This window comes from Rissa tridactyla, chromosome 5 (genome assembly GCF_028500815.1).
Source record: "Rissa tridactyla isolate bRisTri1 chromosome 5, bRisTri1.patW.cur.20221130, whole genome shotgun sequence".
In the NCBI taxonomy this organism is placed as follows: Eukaryota; Metazoa; Chordata; class Aves; order Charadriiformes; family Laridae; genus Rissa; species Rissa tridactyla.
In genome coordinates, this window is record NC_071470.1 from 2,431,884 (window position 1) to 2,451,147 (window position 19,264).

At 37.5% G+C, this 19,264-nt stretch overlaps 1 protein-coding gene across 1 annotated transcript in view; it reads left to right on the forward strand.

The window, feature by feature from the left end:
- The first annotated feature begins 1,676 nt into the window (after positions 1 to 1,676).
- The window catches only part of WDR17 (WD repeat domain 17), a 53,241-nt gene continuing 35,653 nt past the window's right edge, over positions 1,677 to 19,264 (forward strand). The window contains exons 1-4 of the mRNA XM_054203952.1: positions 1,677 to 1,757; positions 11,484 to 11,612; positions 12,642 to 12,825; positions 14,593 to 14,823. Coding sequence (XP_054059927.1) covers positions 1,692 to 1,757; positions 11,484 to 11,612; positions 12,642 to 12,825; positions 14,593 to 14,823 — 610 coding nt within the window. The 5' untranslated portion in view covers positions 1,677 to 1,691. The remainder of the gene's footprint in view (positions 1,758 to 11,483; positions 11,613 to 12,641; positions 12,826 to 14,592; positions 14,824 to 19,264) is intronic.

The following is a 19,264-nucleotide window of genomic DNA, read 5'->3' on the forward strand; positions in this document are numbered from 1 at the left end:
ATATCTTGGGTTTCTCTAAAGTATGTTTTTAAAATTATATGTGTTTCTCTAGAAATCTTATATTACAGCATTGATGGCTATTTTAAGTTCCACCTCAAACGATGAGAAGTTAACCAACCACCCTCTTGGTGAAGAACCTTTTTCTAATGTCCAACCTGAACATTCCCTGACGCAGCCTTCGTTTCCTCTTGTCAGCGCAAGAATTAAACAATTGTTTCTGCGTGAAATGAACAGGATCTGGTTTATCTTTTTATTCTCTCTGGAGTATTGCAAATACATTTATTGGGCAATCTATCTTAAGGCTGTACACGCTTTTGAGCTCTCTTTTTGAGTAAGAGGTTGGAAAGCAAAAGTATTGCAGCTTTTCTTTATTTCCCTGCTGTGTATCTGAGAAGGTAGCGTGCGCATACAATAGCCCTAATGGAAACCACGTGTGCTAGAGTGGTTCTGGGAAGACACTGAATTGCTCTTTGGAAATGGTAAGTCATGTTGACCACTAACTCCAGGTTGATATCTGGTACTTCCAGCTCTTCTTTTCCTACTTTGCTTTGTGTATTTCTTGATTGGACAATTGACTTCACAGTCTAGCTTTTGCATTTGTTATATTATGAATTTTGGGGGAAACGGCTCGTTAACCCAGTACAGAAAGGCAGAGGTTGTCTGGCTTCTAGATGGGTTTTGTTTAGGTCTCACTAGTTGTCTTTGAGGATTTGATAGTCGCTGCAAGCATGCGGCCAGGAAGGTTTGTATGATAGTGTCTCCTATACAGCACCGCTGATGAAGTGTGCTGCTGCAGCACTCGCTTGTGGCGTGAGTGATTCAGCTTTTATTCCTCATTTTACCTCTTGTTTCCTCTGGTATAATGCGCTGGGAAATCTGAGGTGAAACTTGGGAGCGTGCCAGAGAAGGATAACTAGCTGCAGAAGGAATAAATACAGTCAGATACGTGAAACTCTCCCAAGGGAGAGAAAAGGAGCAGATGCATTCCAATGAATTAGTGAAAATTAGGCTTTTTAAATTTCCCAGCCAGTGCTGGTGGCTGTAGCTGAGCCCTTTGGGCTCTGCTGGCTGTGAACAACAGAGATGCAAATCTTGTTCTCTTTCTTTTTTTTTTCCCTTTTTAAAAAAATTGTTAAATATAAGACGTTCGGCACTTGGGATAATCATGGCTCCTCCTACTGTGCCAGTCGAAACCACTCCCTACACAACCAAACCATATCACTCCCCTGATTCTGAAGGGATTTTACATTTCAACACAAGCTTTTTGTGCACAACCACATTTCTTGCAGACAGTATATTGGAAAAAAAAAAAAAGGAAAATAATTTTTTAGGAGACAAATGAGAATGACTCAAACAGCACCTCATTTTCAGAGCTCAGACGCAGTGTAAAATAGAGCTTGAGGCACTAATCTGCTCGAATTTAAAATACTGGAATATATAATCTAGTAATTGTTTTAGTGTTGATTTCTGTTTTCCAGTTCAGAATCCAATACATGTAGCATTTAAATTGCTGCTAAAAGTATTCCAGATGATATATTTATGAATGTAAAGCTCACTAATGTAGAACCATATCACAGAGCTCAGATCTGATCCTTGGGTAGCTTATTGGAGTTTTGAGTAAATTTTAAGACAGGACTCGTACTTACATGTGTTCAGGTTCTGTATTTTTTATTTCAACTGTGCCTTCTGTCATGGCTTGGATGACTTATATTTCCCACTGGTTTGATGAAGATGATTGGTATGAAGGACAACAACGAGTAAGAATTGTTTAAATTAATATTTTCTCTTTTGCTTCCTTTATATTTTTCTTCTTTAAGCTGCTGTTTATTATATTACTAGTACCAAAAGTAATATTCCCATAGTGGTACTAAGAAGGGATTTTTAGTAGTTTTAATGAGGTCTTGCATCATAGATAAGCACATCTAAAATGAATTTTTTGAAAATTAATGTTGCCAGCTGGATAAAAGATACTGCAAATTTGGTGGCCACCTACTTGCATTTTTCTTAGGATGCATAACTTAATGAGTAGTAATTCTTTAATATGTAATGAGATAGAAATGAAGCATTTAACTTCATTGTGTTAGGAGGAATTAATATATTGTGCATGGAGCAAACTAAAATAATTATAAGCAGTAATTGAGTAAAACAAAAATATTTGGGAGATATTAAATTCACCTAGGGTCATTCCCAAGTTGTACCTTGGATATCTGTATATTTTTATTAATGTTTTTTTCCAAGGAGGAGGAGTCGTTACTATAGCAACCTTTGCAGGATTTCTTGGCTTTTTTTAACGTTTATTAACTGCATGCCTTGGTCAAGCTTGTTCTGCTGCTGCTTTCAGATTGATGGTGGGAAGCGAATATAAGTCACATTTCTTTCACTGGATCAAGCTCTTTTATGTAACGATGTGTTTCTGTACTCTCTGTTTCTCATTTTGATAGTATATTCTCAGCTATCAGATCAGAATGTGGGAGATGCTACTGAAGCAGCTTTAATTGTATTATTGTCTGTTACTTGGGAATGCCAGTCATATGCTCACGAGTGTTAAAAACGAGCAGATTTTAATACTTTTCCACTGTTGCTCGTTTTACAAGTCACTCATGATAGGGATGTTTCAGATGTGGAGTTATCTTTTAATAGCTGCTCCTCAGGGATCCGGGTGTGAGAAGTGTCAAGAGGTGACTTTATCTGAAATCAGAAGTGTTGTCTTGGCAGTTGGCCAGCAGAAAAGCAATCTTCTGGTGGCTGTGGTAGCTCTGGGATGGAAGATGTGACCAAAATTCTTTGGAAGCTCGTAGATGCTTTGTACTGAGATCAGACATGGTTAATGTGTATTTCTTTGTAGTACATACAGTGTCTGAAAACTAGATTCCTGGTACCATATGACTAACCAATGCTCTGTAGATGATGGTTTTGTTACTACTGCCAGATAGGATGCCTCGCGTTGATTAGGTACCCAGTTCAACATTGCTGGTGAGGCGTTGTTAGAAATACCAGCGTTTCTCTATGCTGTGTTTCAAACCCTAGTATTGCTCTTTAGATTATTTTGTTGGGGTTGCACAACAAGGAATGAGTAGTTAAACTGTGTAAGTAGTGTAGTCAAGACAGTCAAAACCACTCCCTTGTAAGACTTGTTCCAAGTTATGACTTTTTAATGTTAAATTGTTGGCCTTAGCTATCTATCTTGGATTAGTATATTTGTTTTTGATTTCAAATAAGTGTTTGTTGCTGTAAAATTCAGTCTCAGGCTGAATCCGTTCAAATCCAAACTTTTTCCAAACTTCAGTGAGAGGTCCACAACTTCTTCCCTTGTGAAGCCAGAGATGCTGTGATCAAATTAATTCTAGTAGTAATTTGGCTCTGAGCTTATTGTGGAGGTTTAAAATGGCTGTGAACACTAGCAGGACACTTGTTTGTTTAAAATTATCTTTTCGATAATAGTGTTCTTTTCCTAGTCAGCGCCTGGATAACTGAACACTTGCTGGGTTATCCTGAGTTAGGAAATGTCATCTGCAAATGCTGGTTGCCAGAGTCTCGCCAAGGCTTCTGGTGTTCTTGAAGAACCTTGCTGAAATTAAAAGCCTTGTCCAAGGCACTTTCTTCTTGCCTCTGGTTAATCTTCTGATTCTTCAGGAGCCACGGATGGTCTGTTTGCCATGAATTGTATACAGAAGTAGAAAAAACTTTTCTAATTTTTCCAGAAAAGCATACAAACTCTCTGACTATATTGCTCAGCAGTAAACTAGCATCCAACCTTTAACAAGCAGTAGACTACCTAGGTTAGACCCTGCTGGGAAGTATGAAGGGGTTAACTTTTGTTTGTACATGCATGAACCTATGTAATTATTCTACATTGTGACTGTCATGATTAATGTAGTCAGTCTTTGCTCATCTTTTGCCCAGCAGCAGTTGTTTGAAGTCGCGTGTGCACAGTCTCACTGAGGCTATTCAGAGACCTACGTTAGTAACTGCAGCTTGGTTGTCCACATTGAGAACTGGAAAATCTTTATCATTTTGTGGCATTCCACACAAATTAGGAAGAATTTCTGTTTAATGGGAGTAGCTGAACTGATATTGAGCTGTCTGGTTCTTAAGAAATAATAACTGAAATATGATGCTGGCAACAATTTCTTTATTTCTTTTTTTTTCTACAGATCTATTAAAATCCATCACAGCTGATCTTTGATAATATACATATTGTCAAAGCTTTCGTAGTGTAAGATTTCTTCTCATCTTCTGATGTGCTTACGCTTACTTTTGAGATTCCCCATATTCATAAAGTAATAGATATAAATATATTTAAATGTAATGGATAGATAGCATAGAACAGAATAGAATTTAGGAAATGTATTAAATTCTCAAATGCTCCTTCCAGAAACATTAAAGTTTTTGGAAATTTCATTGCTTTGTTTAGTCTTAGTAAATTTGATTTTTCTGTTGGCTTTTAAGTTGCATATGTACCAGAATATTTCCAGTTGTCTTTTATGTCATGTGTCTGGACATAATAATAAGAATTTAATTTCTTAATATGGCTATAATGTGCTTGGTGGTTTCCAGCCCCGTTGGGAGAGGCCTAGCACTAATGATGTTTATGTTCTTACATGAGACTTGGTTCTGGCAGGCACAATCAGGAAGAAGTTGGTTTCTGCTGCGTCCTGCAGACGCGCAGAGATTTCTTGGTAGGTTTGAAGACCTTCATGTTTTTAACAAGACAAATTCATTATCCATTATCTGGTGCTCCAAACTGGTCCCGTTGGATACAGTAATGAATTTGAAGCTGTCAGTTCACCAGTCACATTTTCAAAGAATCATAGAATTGCCTTGGTTGGAAGGGACCTTTCAGATCATCGAGTCCAACCATCAACCTAACTCTGACAAAAACCACCAGCACCACGTCTACCCATCTTTTAAATACCTCCAGGGATGGCGACTCCATCACTGCCCCGGGCAGCCTCTTCCAACGCTTGACAACCCTTTCAGTGAAGACGTATTTCCTAATATCCAATCTAAACCTCCCCTGGTGCAACTTAAGGCTGTGTCCTCTTGTCCTGTCACCCATTACTTGGGAGAAGAGACCGACCCCCACCTCACTGCACCCTCCTTTCAGGGAGCTGTGGAGAGCGATTTTCATCTCCAATGGCGTTTGCCACAAAGATGGGTAAATATGGCCAATGTCTTTAAGGAGACACCGCTTTTATATCACTGAAGAAGGTCTTTAATTAATATATTATCATTGACATATTGACCATACTACTGGTACCTGGGGACAATAGTCTGGACGAGATATAGCAGTTTTATATATCGAACATACGGGAGTGACAGGAAGCTTTCCATGTAAGAAAACATACAAACTTAATTGGAAGATAGTGACAATGCCATTGTCACTTTCTTCTACTATTAAACAGAAGCAGAGGATGCGAACGCTTTTATAGCTGTTCAGAAAGTAGGGGTTTGTATATTCAGAAGCATGTTGAATAACGTAAGGATACAGTATATTCACTTTTGCGTGCATGCCATATTGCATATGGACTCATTTGGACAGGTCTTACATCGTATGGACGCAATATAAGCAGATATTATTGCTTGTGCTTGATGGTTATGAAGTTATGAATACTTACAACATGCAAGTACATCTCTTGATAATTAAAGGGTGCTTAGTGATGGATTTAAAGAGCTATTATTATTCTGAATATATCATTGTCGTGCAATCGGGAAATACACCGAGCAACGAAATACGCTGCGTGGCTGAAGCAGAGAAAAAGGAGTTAGGTTAAAATTAAAATGGTGCCTGTTAAAGAGCTGCAGTTGCCAGGCTACTGACACTGCCGGCTTGTGTGTGGTGCGACACAATGCTCCGTCTCTTCTCCTGCATCCTTTACTAACTGCATTATTCTGGGAACATCAAGGTTTAGTTCCTTCATCTGTCAAGTAAAGTGATTTCATTCTACAACCAGAGCAAGATTTTGCAGTTTGGGGAGCAGCGAGGTATTGGAATGAACATGGAAATTCTTAAGTGGTTTACAAAAAATGATACCTATGCTAAGGTAGGGATTATTAGGCATTTATCTTTAATTTATTGGTATATAGCCATGTCTATGTATCTAGTCCATTCAGTTGTTATTTTTAAATAATATTAACTCTATGGTATACCGAATTTCAGTTTAATGTGGGTTTTTTTTTTTCTATATTTAGCAACAAGGAAGAACTTAGCATGTTTCTGCTCATGCCAATTGAAAAGAAAGGTTTTTGTTGTCCTCCCTCTTCCCTTCATCTCCTTGGAAACTGTGGGCATCCTTTGATAGCTTTCCCAGGCTGCTATACGTTTTTTTCCATGCATAGGTTTTTTCAGTGTATACTTAAGAGTCCAATATAATTACTTGTACATCCCTTATTTTGAAATAAAATGCTTTTTTAACAAAGTATGAAAAATGTCCATTGTAGTAAAAAAAAAAAAAAGGCAACATAACATGTGTGAAATCATACATATGTATGTATTTACGCAGTTATACTGCATTTCTAGTTTTCTGCCATTTTACTCAGGCTGTTCTGACGGACGCTGCTTTCTCCCTTCTACTACAAGTGTGTTCAACAGAAATCTATAGCGTCTGAAAAGGTCTGCAGGAAACTGCTTTAATGCATGATAACGTACAAGAGAATGACAGTCGGTATGGCACACAATTGCAATTTCTTCTGCGTAGGATTGTACTGAATTACAAAGCAAATGCTCCTTCTCAATCGCAGTATTTTTTGTAAAACTGTATATAACTCTTTGCAAGGAAATAGTAACAATTTTTAAACAGCAAATATTAGTAAATAAAGTGCAAATTCCTTTCTATACAGCTCGGAATATTTTACATATGTGATTTTTTTTATGTATACTAAAATAGGAAACATCTATATGAAGAGTCAAAACTTAATAATGCTTCTTAAGCACGAGTTATTAACTCAGGGAAATAATATATCACAAAGCAGCTTTTTTCCAACTAAATGTTGATCTTATTTATGAGACATTTTCATTTGGATATCAGGCTTTAAGAAAAATAATAATAAATAACTTTAAAAATGGTTGTTTTAAATTAAACTTGTGAACGAGGCTTCTATTGGTGAGTTTCTGCAAAAAAAACATATTAAAGTTACCTTTTGTCTTTAATGTTAATGTAGAAAAAGAGAAGACAAATGTGTTCTTCTATTTTAAATACAGTGCTTAATATGGCATATCCAGCAATGCTTGCAGACATACATTCAGAACTAGGCTGAAATAACTATATAGCCATGTGATAACAATGATTTTTTTGGTCAGGCCTGAATTCTAATCGGTGACATATGCATTTGGAGACCATGAAAATACACTAAACTATGCAGGTGTCCTGATGACATGAAAAAAAAGTGTAGAAAAGCCCCTTTGTTGTCAATCAGCTGCATGGAAAACATGGAAATAGTAGCACTAGTAACGGAACTATCTCCAAACCCGAAGTCTGGTTTGTGTGATCATGGTAATTGTAAAAGCAGTGTAGAGGACCTTTTCCTTTTTGCTCTAGATTCCAGCACTTGCCTTGGAATCCTCCTTATTCCCTTATTCTCAGCTGCCTAGAACAGTATTTTCCTACACACTAGGTTTCATGTAGTCAGGAATAACTTTCTATCTCATATCGAGGCAAAAAGGAAGATCTACCAAATATATTAATAGGATATTTTTTTTTTTAACACAGATTACTGCAAAATCCTACAAATCAAATCTGTTGATACTCCAAAAGAAACAATTGTGGAATTCTGTATTAGCGTCTGTAAGAGATCTTAGTGTTACAATCCATTTTACCTGTAATCAAACCACAAATGAAACAAGATTTAAGATAATATTTTTTACAGGTGAAACTTCATCAAATCAGGAAGCTCTTAGCTCCCATATGGGAAGGTAAAGAAGAGGATCTGTACAAAATGAGACAAATCTGTTACTATTATGAAATAAATATTTATGCGCTCTTAGTGTCTAAAGAGATGTTAACTTTTAATCAATATTACAGGCGTTTAACCTACAAACTAAACCTACAATAATCCAATATTGTACATCTAATTCTCTTCTACTTCTCCATGGCTTTTTTAATGTTCCTTATTTGTTTGCTGACATACCTAGGGCTTTAACCATAATTTTCCCTGGATTAAAGAGTGAAAAGCATGAGTTCTGGTTCCAGGTATTATTCGGCATTTTAGTAAATTGTTGTGTAATCAACCAAACGACTTTAATTTCAGAAAAAGTGGTTGTTAACGGGGCCAGTTATTTTTTCATTGTGACTACAAAAAGTCTGTCTTGCAATTCGGAATGCCCCAGATCCAAATAGTTCTGAATGTGTGTGATTAATACTTTAATTGCGCTGAAGGGATCTCTGGAATTTGTAATTTTCCTAAATGGCAAAATCAGAAATTTGCACTCTATTTTTTGTCACTTTGTGGTGATGATGATCAGTCCTTAAATAATAAGATAAATTGCTTTTTCTGGGACTCATGTCATTTACAACCTGAGTTGGATTGCCAGTGAACTGCAAGGTGATGCAATTTATGGAACTGTTCTCTCTAGAATCTCTAATTTATTTGCTGCAGAAGTCAGAAGAATTAATCTTGTTGGCAGAGACAGAAAGGAAGTCTAACAGCCAAAGCACTAGTCCACAGCAGAGCTGTATATTGTAACTTGTTTTTCTCTATATTCCCGTTCTGTTGTTGTACCATCTCCTTTACCAACGTTTTCAGAGGTCAGACATTGGTGTTTCATTTTCTTTAGGCATTTAGAACTCAGTCAGAACCTCTAAGCACTATAACTACAACCAGTGATATCTTCAAGATGATCAGTCCCAAACCTTCAATCTGATCCTCACCTTCTGCTAAAGAAGCACCCAAAATAAGTATCTCTTTTTTTTTTTTTTTTTTCTTTCACATTGTCCAACTGAGAGAGAGAGAGGGAGACTTTCTTCTTATATTTATTCATTACTATTTGTCTGCCAAGCAGATACCCCAAGGAGATAAGAAAAATGGAACATAAAATTGATCCTCCAACTTCATATTCATCCCTTGTATATATGCATTAAAATGAAATTTTGTTAACATTTATAAAATGAGCTTTTTGTCAATATTGACCGATAGGGTCCCTTGAGTACTATTGGTCACTATTATTGTACTTGTACAAAGTTTTTCCTAAATATGCCTTAATATTGATGTCATGCAGAAAAATATTCCCCCCTCCATGCAGTTGGTATCAAGTTTTCTTTTTTTTTCTTTTTAATTCCCTTTCCTTTGTGGGGCTTGAAAATGCACCTCACACTTGGTAAATTGAACATAACTCCTCCTGTCTTTTAAAGATTAGTCTCAGCCCTTTGACTTAAAGATCTTATCCTTCATAATCCACGTAGTGTTTTTCCACATAATGTCCCTCAGTCCATTATCTACAGTATAAAAGTGTCCTTATACATTCTATAACCTAGTTGGATGAGTAAATTTTTATGTCTGGACCTAACTTGAGCCCATGCTGAAGCGCTCAGTGGTATGGTGAAGCTCAGCAGACTTGTCCTTCACCAGTCTGGAGCAGAAGGGTCTTTTCTGCAGGAGCTCACTAATGTAGGTGCAGTTGCTTTCCTGTACCTGGATTCTGCTGCTGGCCCAGCTGAAGTCACACATCTGACGAGGTTGCAGCTCTGGGTCATCCAAATACCTTGTGTACGGGTAGTACTTTCAGTCATGCGCACGGAGCCTTGTTTGGATTTGATTTAACTTCTCTGGTGAATCCCTTTTGCAGCAATGTGGACCTTGTTCTGCTGTTTGGATCGCCCCACTGTTGCAGGCTGTGATCCACCTAGTCATTGTTGTCAACTTCAGTCGCGGTTGTTTGGCCATTGGAGCCTTTTCCAAGTGGTGGTAAAGCCATGGTTATTTCTGCAGAGTGATGGAGCAGGCATTGCATCAGTTCACAGTTGGCTTGAACCAAGGACTTCTGTATCATGTGAAGACTGGTTTCTGAGTGAACTGCATAATCACAGGTGGTCAGCTTTTGAAGGGACCTCTGGAGATCACCCAGTCCAACCCCCTGCCAGAGCAGGGTCACCTAGAGCAGGTGGCACAGGAACGCGTCCAGGTGGGTTTGGAATGTCTCCAGAGATGGAGACTCCACCACCTCTCTGGGCAGCCTGTGCCAGGGCTCTGCCACCCTCACAGCAAAGAAGTTCCTCCTCGTGTTGAGATGGAATTTCCCGTGTTCCAGTTTGTGCCCGTTACCCCTTGTCCTGTCACCGGGCATCACTGAGAAGACTCTGGTCCCATCCTCTTGCCCCCCGCCCTTTAGATATTGATAGATCCCCTCTCAGCCTGCTCTTCCCCAGCGGAACAGCCCCAGGGCTCTCCGCCTTTCCTCAGCACAGAGATGCTCCAGCCCCTTCATCACCTTTGTAGCCTCCGCTGGACTCTCTCCAGTCAGAGATTCTGTAAAAACAAATGGCCTTCCCTTTGTCTGCTGTAAACAAATGCAACAGGGCTCACTTTGAATGTTTTTTTTTTAAATGACAGAACGGTTGAGGTTGGAAGGGACCTCTGGAGGTCATCTTGTACAAGCCACCCAGCTGTTAGCTTTTAACAATACCTTTGCAAATGTGCACCTTCTTGGTCGTAGCAGAGTGTGTCAGTGGCTCTTAGGAAAACGGCCAGGCGCATGAGCTCTAGGTAACATTTTGACGTTACCGTGAATCAAATGTGGGCGAGGTGGATAATGGGTCTGTCCCAGCAAAGCATCGCTTGTGGTTTTATGGCGACGTCATTCGGAGCAGAGCTGGTAGTTTGATTTGTTTTGGACAGTGGAGGTGGTGTTTGTTACGCAAGAATCCAGCAGTGTTACACTAAGCTTTGCTTTTTATTTTCCAGTTTTCTTCCACTTTTTTGTTAAACGGTGATTAAGAAAATTTAGAAAGCGTCTCCAAAGAGGATGATGATAATAAGAAACGCGTAGTTGTTCGATGCAAGTGGATTGAAGACCTTCTTAGACACGTTGCTTAACTTACTTAAACCAAAACCATTAGCATGTGGTCTGGTTTGTCCAGCTGTCTTTGGGGGGCTGAAGGGGAGAACGGCAGGAGCATTACACTGGGACAGGGACAGCGTTGAACCCGACTGCAGTGTGAAGTGATCAAGAACAGCTTCAGCTAGTACAAATCAAGCATTTTTCCAGCTTTCATGTGCTGTCCCCCCCTTTTTTTCTCCCAAATGGATTCCTGCAGACGGTGTTAAAATCCCTTTCTTGTGTAGCACTGAAGGCTGTGAACATCTGCTTGGCTTTATTTCAGCTACATTCATTTGTACCTCAAAACCACAGGATGTTGCTGTTAAAACATAAAGGCTAGCTCTATTTTTAAGGGACATATCTATACGTTATTTATGGGAGCAAAAATGTATTATTCTGTTCTTTAATATCCTGTCATCTTGTTGTAGTCTCATGAATTTCTGTTTTAAAGGCAAAAATGTCACAGGTTAAACAAGTGGGGCTTTTAGCTGCTGGATGTCAGCCGTGGAACAAGGATGTCTGTGCTGCCAGCGGGGACAGATTTGCCTACTGTGCTACCCTTGCTGTTTATATTTATCAGGTAAGATTCTTCCATTTAACAGCCCAGTGACATTTCTATCTATCTCACTTTGAACCCTTTCGATCAGTGTATGATTGCTGCTGAGGTGATGCCTATGTAAAGCTCTTCCATATTATTTTTTTCTCCTTGTTACAGCTAGTGCAAAAATTGATGTAAAATTTATATTTGAAGTTGGATGTGTCAGGAATTATTCTTAAGAGCCAGGCTCTAAATCTAGCAAACACTTGAGGTGAATGAAGTGCAGTGACAGAAGAGCGGGTTCCGAGGGAGAGCTGCGGCAATTCCACAGTTTCATTTGCCACTTGGTGCAACAGTCGCCTTTTGAAGGAGTTTAATCCGCTCTGCAGAGCTGGGGGTTCAGCGGCCCACCTTTCTTTGCTTTGGAACAAGTTATTACTCGCTTCATTTCTCAACTGTGGTCGTCGGAGGTTCGCAGTTACTACACATCAGCACCTAACCAAAAAAATAGAAATGCTGTGATATGGAATTTTCAGACTGAGAAACATGTCAGGAAATAAAGGATGCACTTATTTTAACTTCATGACTTAGACTGCTAGTAGGATTAAAATAAACAAAATCTACCATGCCAGGTTTGGGCACTCGATTATCTTAATTTTTTTTAATTGTACTGAGTGATTTAAGAAGTGAGAAGGATTTCAAACTCATTTTCATATTCCATCCCATTTAACCCCTTGCAGATTACTGAATGATTATTACCATGCCTATAAATAAAGCCTTTTAGGATGGTGTTTGAGTGCAGTTATTAATGGAATATAATAGTTTACAAGTGACAAGACGATAGACAATGTTAATCCACATTGGGCTAATTGAATATTTGAGAACTTGACTGTCCAAGTCAAATGTATGAAAATTTAAGTTATTGAGACGTCAGGTATTGACAATTGTGAAATCTTCTATAAATTCATATGCAAGTCTAACACTGTTATATGAACTGTTCTTCAACGTAACAGTACTTAAAATGAGTTTACAAAATATGTGTTTCTAAAATGAATTTTACTTTTTGTTTAGCTGGATCACCGATACAACGAATTCAAGCTGCGGGCAATTATGTCTGAGCATAAGAAGACAATCACAGCCATATCGTGGTGTCCCCACAACCCTGACGTGTTTGCAAGTGCCAGTGCAGATAGTTTAGTGATTATTTGGAATGTGACCGAGCAGAAAGTTGTGGCGAAGCTGGACAATACAAAAGGTATTTCAGACATGGAGATGTATTTGATCCATACAGCTTTTTCATCCACAGGTGTCAGAAATACTCAATATAGAGTAAACCCTAAGCAGTTGGTAGGCCAGAGGTTTAGAAATTGCGTAACACAATATTCGTGTTGGATTTGATGCAGTTCATTTTAGAAAAATAATGATAGTGTGTTCGAGTAAATTGCTCTAATTGGTAAAGAAAGAGTTTATCCATATTTCTAAAGTACTCGACAAATTCAGGAATTTACTCTGCCATTGACTTCTCGTGAGTAGGAAAAAAAAAAACCACATTTTTTTTCCATCACTGTATAAAAGGATAAATAATTAACTTTTGGACCTTGTGTGTTTTTATGGTAACTTTATGGAAGTGAAAGCAAATAAAATGTAGCCTTCGACAGATTCAGGTATAAATTATCAGTGAATTTGAGAAAGAATTTTTGTTTAAATACCCTAATGCTTGTCTACCTGCATTTTCTCTCAGGACTTGAAACTGCTGATTGGGAGATTGTAGTAGAAGTTTAGGGGGTTAAAAATCTGCATTTGCCACCTTTCCCTGCCCAGTTCGGATTCACTCCCTTCTGTCTAAACCAGTGCCCGTATTTCTGTTCTTACAGTCAGTCCCTGTCCCGTGTCCTTGACTCCTACGTTTGCATTCTTGGAAAATAGGTGCAACCCAAGAACAGTCAATATCTCAGGATCTTCTAAGATATTTCGGGACCCCCCCCTACTCCGCTCTTTCCAGAGCGTTTAGGATACCTCTGAAAATCTCATACATCTTGGATATCCTGCAGAAGGAATAAGTAGAAAAAAAATCACACTGATCTATTCTAAAAGGAATATTCTATCAGATTATGCATTAATATAAAACCTGATACTTATTTTTTAATACATTCCTTGTTTAAAAAGCTACTTCAGCCAATGGCTGCACGTGAAAGAAGAGTTAGTATTATTTTAAATTTTTTAAAAGCTAATTTGCTTTTAGGGTAATATTTTTAAATGTCCTATTAATGCTGCTGTTATTCTCTCTGACGCTGCCATATTGAAGTGTCTAAGAACAAACAGGTTTGAATTTTCAGCTTGAGGAGTTTGTCTTACTGTCATTCATTCCTTCAGACACACATCATTAAATTAGGAGGGTAATGAGGGTTGGAGACGCTAAGGTCAAAACCCTTAGCGCTCACGGTTAGGCGTTAGGCAGCTGAATTAAAATGATCCTGTATCCAGGAGGAAGCTATCGAGAGTTCCCTTTGATTGCAGAGCTGGCTTTCCAATTTTGTCATGAATATCTGCCTCTGTTTTACTTCTCTCTAATTTAAATTTCATGGTGTTTTGCAAAAAAAAAAAAAAAAAAATCTTAAAGTTTTCAGTATTTTACCAGCTTGGTAGCAAATAGGTTACAGTAAAACATAACGGTGAACGGAGTTGGGAATGAATGGAAGTATTGGTTCTAGGATGAGGCTTATCCTCTTTCATATGTGTGATTGTCTTTGGCAGTAATGAAACAAGTACAGGGATCGTAAAATACAGCCCATCAAAGTAGTATTAAAATAATTTGGGAAAGAATTCTACTTCATGCCTATGGATATTTGTTCACTTTTATACCATAAGATGTTCACACTGTTGTCGAAATTTCATCTAATCATTTTTATGTAGAAGAATAATTATTTCTACAGCTTTTCAAGACAATTGTTGATACCGAGTCAAGCAGGAACACACTGAATTTCATATCCTGGTTCTTACAAGATTTCCATGTGTGTTTCAGGAATTCCTGCATCCCTTAGCTGGTGCTGGAACGCCGGTGATGCGGTGGCATTTGTGTCCCACCGAGGTCCGTTGTACATTTGGACTATCTCAGGACCTGACAGCGGGGTAACCGTGCACAGAGATGCACATAGTTTCTTGTCAGATATCAGTCTGTTTAGATGGCATCCAAAGAAAAGAGGAAAAGTAGTGTTTGGACATACTGATGGAAGCCTATCTATTTTTCAGCCAGGTAAAAAGTGATATGGTAAAATATTTATTTTTATATCGATAGATATAACTTGTTTTTGTCTCTCTGTCAGTGTGTAATTCTGCACTTTTTCCATTTAGGTTTTATAATGTATACACAGACATAAAAATTGTTCTTACTTCATAGTATTCCTACTCCTTCATATCACAAAAATATGTTTCCTTAGATAAAGAGCCCAGAGCATTTTCTTTCTGTCTTTTCCCTTTTGTGACAAAGATAACATTGCAATTTTCAACAAGTCCAATGAGCTGTTTTTTTTAGGGAATGATAACAGCTGTGATATTCTATTGCACTATATTTCCCGGCAGGTTTGTTCTTCTAAATGGATTGTCTTGAATCTTTCGCTTTGTCTTTTCCTTGGTTTGCATTTGTTCTAGAATCTTCTGCTTCATATTCTGGAGTCCTCGGCATTTCTGTAGGTAGAATTTCATGTCATGCTTCATATTACCTTCATGATTTTTTTTCTATCAAAGACTATATGGAAGACTATTTATCTCTGTGTCTGAAATCCACTGAGCACATTTGCGCATACCTCAACCGCAGTCCAGTGCTCTGCTAATGAAGGTGCCTTGTTAATGAACTCCTTTGACGCTAAAATTTAGTGCTCTGCTTTCTACAAAGACAGATATCTGTATTAGGTGGACTATTTCACTTTTTTCTTTTTTTCCTGGATACTTCTTTTTCCTCCAGGAAAAACTGATTTTCAACTTGGTGAGAAAAATTGTTCTTTAAATAATGTGTTAATTTTACATAGTATTATGCAAAATTCCTTCTCCTTCAGCTCACTCTCCCGAGTTTCACTCAGGATGTCACAGCGAATAGATTCTCTTGCTTCAGTAGCACTGACTGAATTAGCATTGGCGTTGGGAAAAGAAAATCTATTGTAATACGATAACCTCGAAATATGTATCGAGCTGCGACTTTTCATGGTTTGTCTAGAATGATGTGAATAGGAAAATAGAAATAACAGGAAAAGGGTTTAAAATATCCATTATATTCTGCATATGCAAATATAATATCGGCTAAAAAAGGTAGCAGCGGTGGCAGTTTTGTATGTACCACACCTCTGCTGATACAAAAATTTGTTTATTGAAAATTATCCGCTATTGCAAGTAGGGAAAACCTACTTGCATCAGCTTGAAATTGGGTTTAGATTATCACAGAAATTTTGCCAGGCTCTGTCTTTAGGCTAGTTTTCATTGTATTGTAAATTATACATATTCATTAAGATCGTTTTAAAATAAAAATACATTAACCATAATTTTTTTCCCTGTTAATTTATGTTAGATACTTGGTTTCAAACCGAGAAATAAAAAGTTGAAAGTTTATACGCAGTTGGGTGGAAATTTTTGTCAGAACTCTTTCACTGAAAATCCTGGATTTAAGCAGTGCAGTTTACTTCTACTTCGTACATTCTTTGGAATTGAAAAGAAAATGTTCCACTTTGGCTTTTAAAAATGGACTTTTCAGTTTTTCGTTTTTAAACTGTTTAGAATTTCACTTTCTCAAAATTATTCAAGAAAAGTAGTACACTTTCTGTTGGATCATATTAAGTGTTTTTCAAACCTTGGCACACTTCTTTTAATGAAATGGATGTAAAAAACTTTTTAGTCAAGTAGGATTTTTATTTGATTTTAGGAAACAAAGAAATCACCCATCTGCAGAGGTCTACTTACGAATTCATTGTCAGAACCGAGTAGCAAATTTTACTGTGGGATAAATTACTACAACAAATTCAGATGCGTTCAAGAACAACCACCAATTGAAATACCATAGAGCTGCCATTCAGAATCAGTTTCTTTTCAAAGAAATTTGAATATTTTAATTCAAAGGATTATATTCTTGTGGTTAAGACAGTGACATTGGAGCAATCCTAATGACTTTGAAAGAACGCAGACCAGTGTTAGTATTCTTTTAACTTGCTTTCTTTATGCTATTAGAAAAAAGGCAAAGGATTCATTGAGGTAAAAACATAGATGTATTAAAGAATAGATCACAAAAATTTTGGTGAGCAGATAATTTCATTAAAATATGTTTCAAAATTATTTAAAACTGAAAAATAGATTGTATCACTGTAATAAAATATAAGTACCATTACTGTGGTTACACTTTCATAAATGACTTTAATATGTGTCTTAACATTCGGATATAATTGAAAATGTAGGCTTATCCAAGTCATCTATTTTATCAACTGCAGGTTTCTAGGTTGCAATTTATAGTTGAAATTCATCTGACTTTTGTCATTAGTAGCTTTTAAAAAATAACAATACTTAGAAGAAAGTGGTATCAGAAGGATGAATGTAGGCTCTCTTTTTTTTTTTTTTTTTTTTTTCCAAAAAAAAATTGGAGGGATCACCAATTCTTTGTGATCCCTCCCCTCTCTTTTTTTTTTTTTTTTTCCAAAAAAAAAGAAAGGGGAGGGATCACAAAGAATTGGTACTTCTCAATAAAGACTAGAAAGCCAATTTTTTGCTTTGAGATTGAAGCTCAGCCCTCCCTTACCTCCTGTCGGAATGTCTACCAGGACTTGTTGGACAGAACTGAGTTTGTCACCGAGTGAAATAAATTAAAAAAAAAATAAATAAAATTCTATTCCTTACTTTGAAAGGCTTCAATCCTTTTGTAGGGTAAGTGAAATACTATCGTACAAAACACTGTCTTGAGAGAACCTGAACATCCACAGGTTGCCGTTAATTGCCTGGAAGTTGGGGGTGACTGGCTCTAGACTGGAAGGCTCTGCTCTCGCTGCCCAGCTGGGAGTCACTGCTGCCGAATTAGGAGATGACACACCTTTTTCTTTTTTTCATTGTTGCTGTCTCTTCAGGTTTTTCTCTTCTGGCTGTACTTTCTTTTAATTAACTCCAGCCCATCCATTGTAGCAGCACGTTCAGCGTGAAGGAAGAACATGTGAGGATTTAAGATTAGTCCCTGTTTTTGAAGAAAGGCAGCGCAGTCGTGTAGAGCCAAGGTTGTGTCCTAGTTCACCTTTCATTTGTTCCCAGAATAAGAACAGCTTGCTTAAATGACCCGTGACTCAGCTGAATGATTCACAGGGCTGATGCCGCCTTTTAATGGAAAATAAAATTTAACAATTTGGGTTTCCATCAGTGTTGCTTCCAGCCTCTTTTGTGAAGCCCAGGGAGAGCTGAGTAGCTCCTCGATTTCCACGCTCCCCACCGGCTGGTTGTGCCCTCTTGGGACTGGAGTGTTTGAATGGGACTGGCTTGGATCGCTCGAGGGCTTTTTGCCTTTAGTTTTTATAAAGCTACCCGAAAAACGACAATTCTGCCCTGTGGTTAGGTCTTGGTTTTCATTTGAATGGTGATTTTCATTCCGAACTGAAAAGTAAGCAGGGGACATTGTTAAACAAGTTGGGAATCCCAGCGGTTTTGGCAGATGTAAAGCATTTATCTGATGCTGTTTCTGATGACATTCCTGTTATTCCTGATGCTTCAAAAGAGACAACGGCACTTTTCCAGTTGTCTTATACACAAATATAAGTGGAATGGAGAAATCAGTTTATGCTACTAATTGTTGCACAGTCTTAAATTCTTTCCCCTATTTCTGGTAACTGGGTTATAAAGTTCCCCTAGATATAATAGCATTTTCCCTAGAAAATAATAGTGAGAGTTATTTGAATATTCAGAATGTTCCCCACTGGACAAAAACTTTTCAGCATTTTTTTTCACTATGTATTGGAATAGGCTTTGTTTTACATCAGTCACTGAGGAATGTAGGTAGGTCTTGGCTTTTATCATAATATGACAAATTCATTGTATTCTGCATTATGAAAATTGAAAATCAGATTAAAAACTGAATAACGGAAAATATCAATTAATTATTTCTAGAAATGGGGTACGATATTAGTTTGGGGGTTTTAATACAAGATCACAACTTCAAAAATACAGATCTGTGGTGTTAATTTCTCATTTGGATTGTACACGATCTTATAAAACTAAGAGCCAGCTCTCTGTAAAAACAAAAAGTGGGTAATAAGAGTGGTGTTAAAAATTGTGGTTCTCGATAATACGGATCGTCAAGTGATGTATCTTCTGTTGTGCAGGTTTTGAATTAGGTATTTAATGACCGCTTCTGGCTTCAAAATCTATGAATGCTTTGTAACTGTGCACACAGTTTTGAGGGAGAAAAAAATCTAAAGGGAGAAAAGAATCTAAAGTTCATAAGCACTTTTTTGACTGCTACAATTTTTTTTTTCTAGTTCCTACTGCTTTTATTTTGCCTGTATTTGCCGTGGTGTGCTGTGGTAAGATTTGCTTAAATAACTTGTATTTTTGGCTGTGCTGCAGGCCTTTACTCGTGGAAATTGTTAGGATAATGTATATGATGCAACGTACTTTCCTTTGGTATAAAATTATGTTAATAAACCTGACAGCTCTTTCTGTTTTCTGCTGTATTAAGAAGA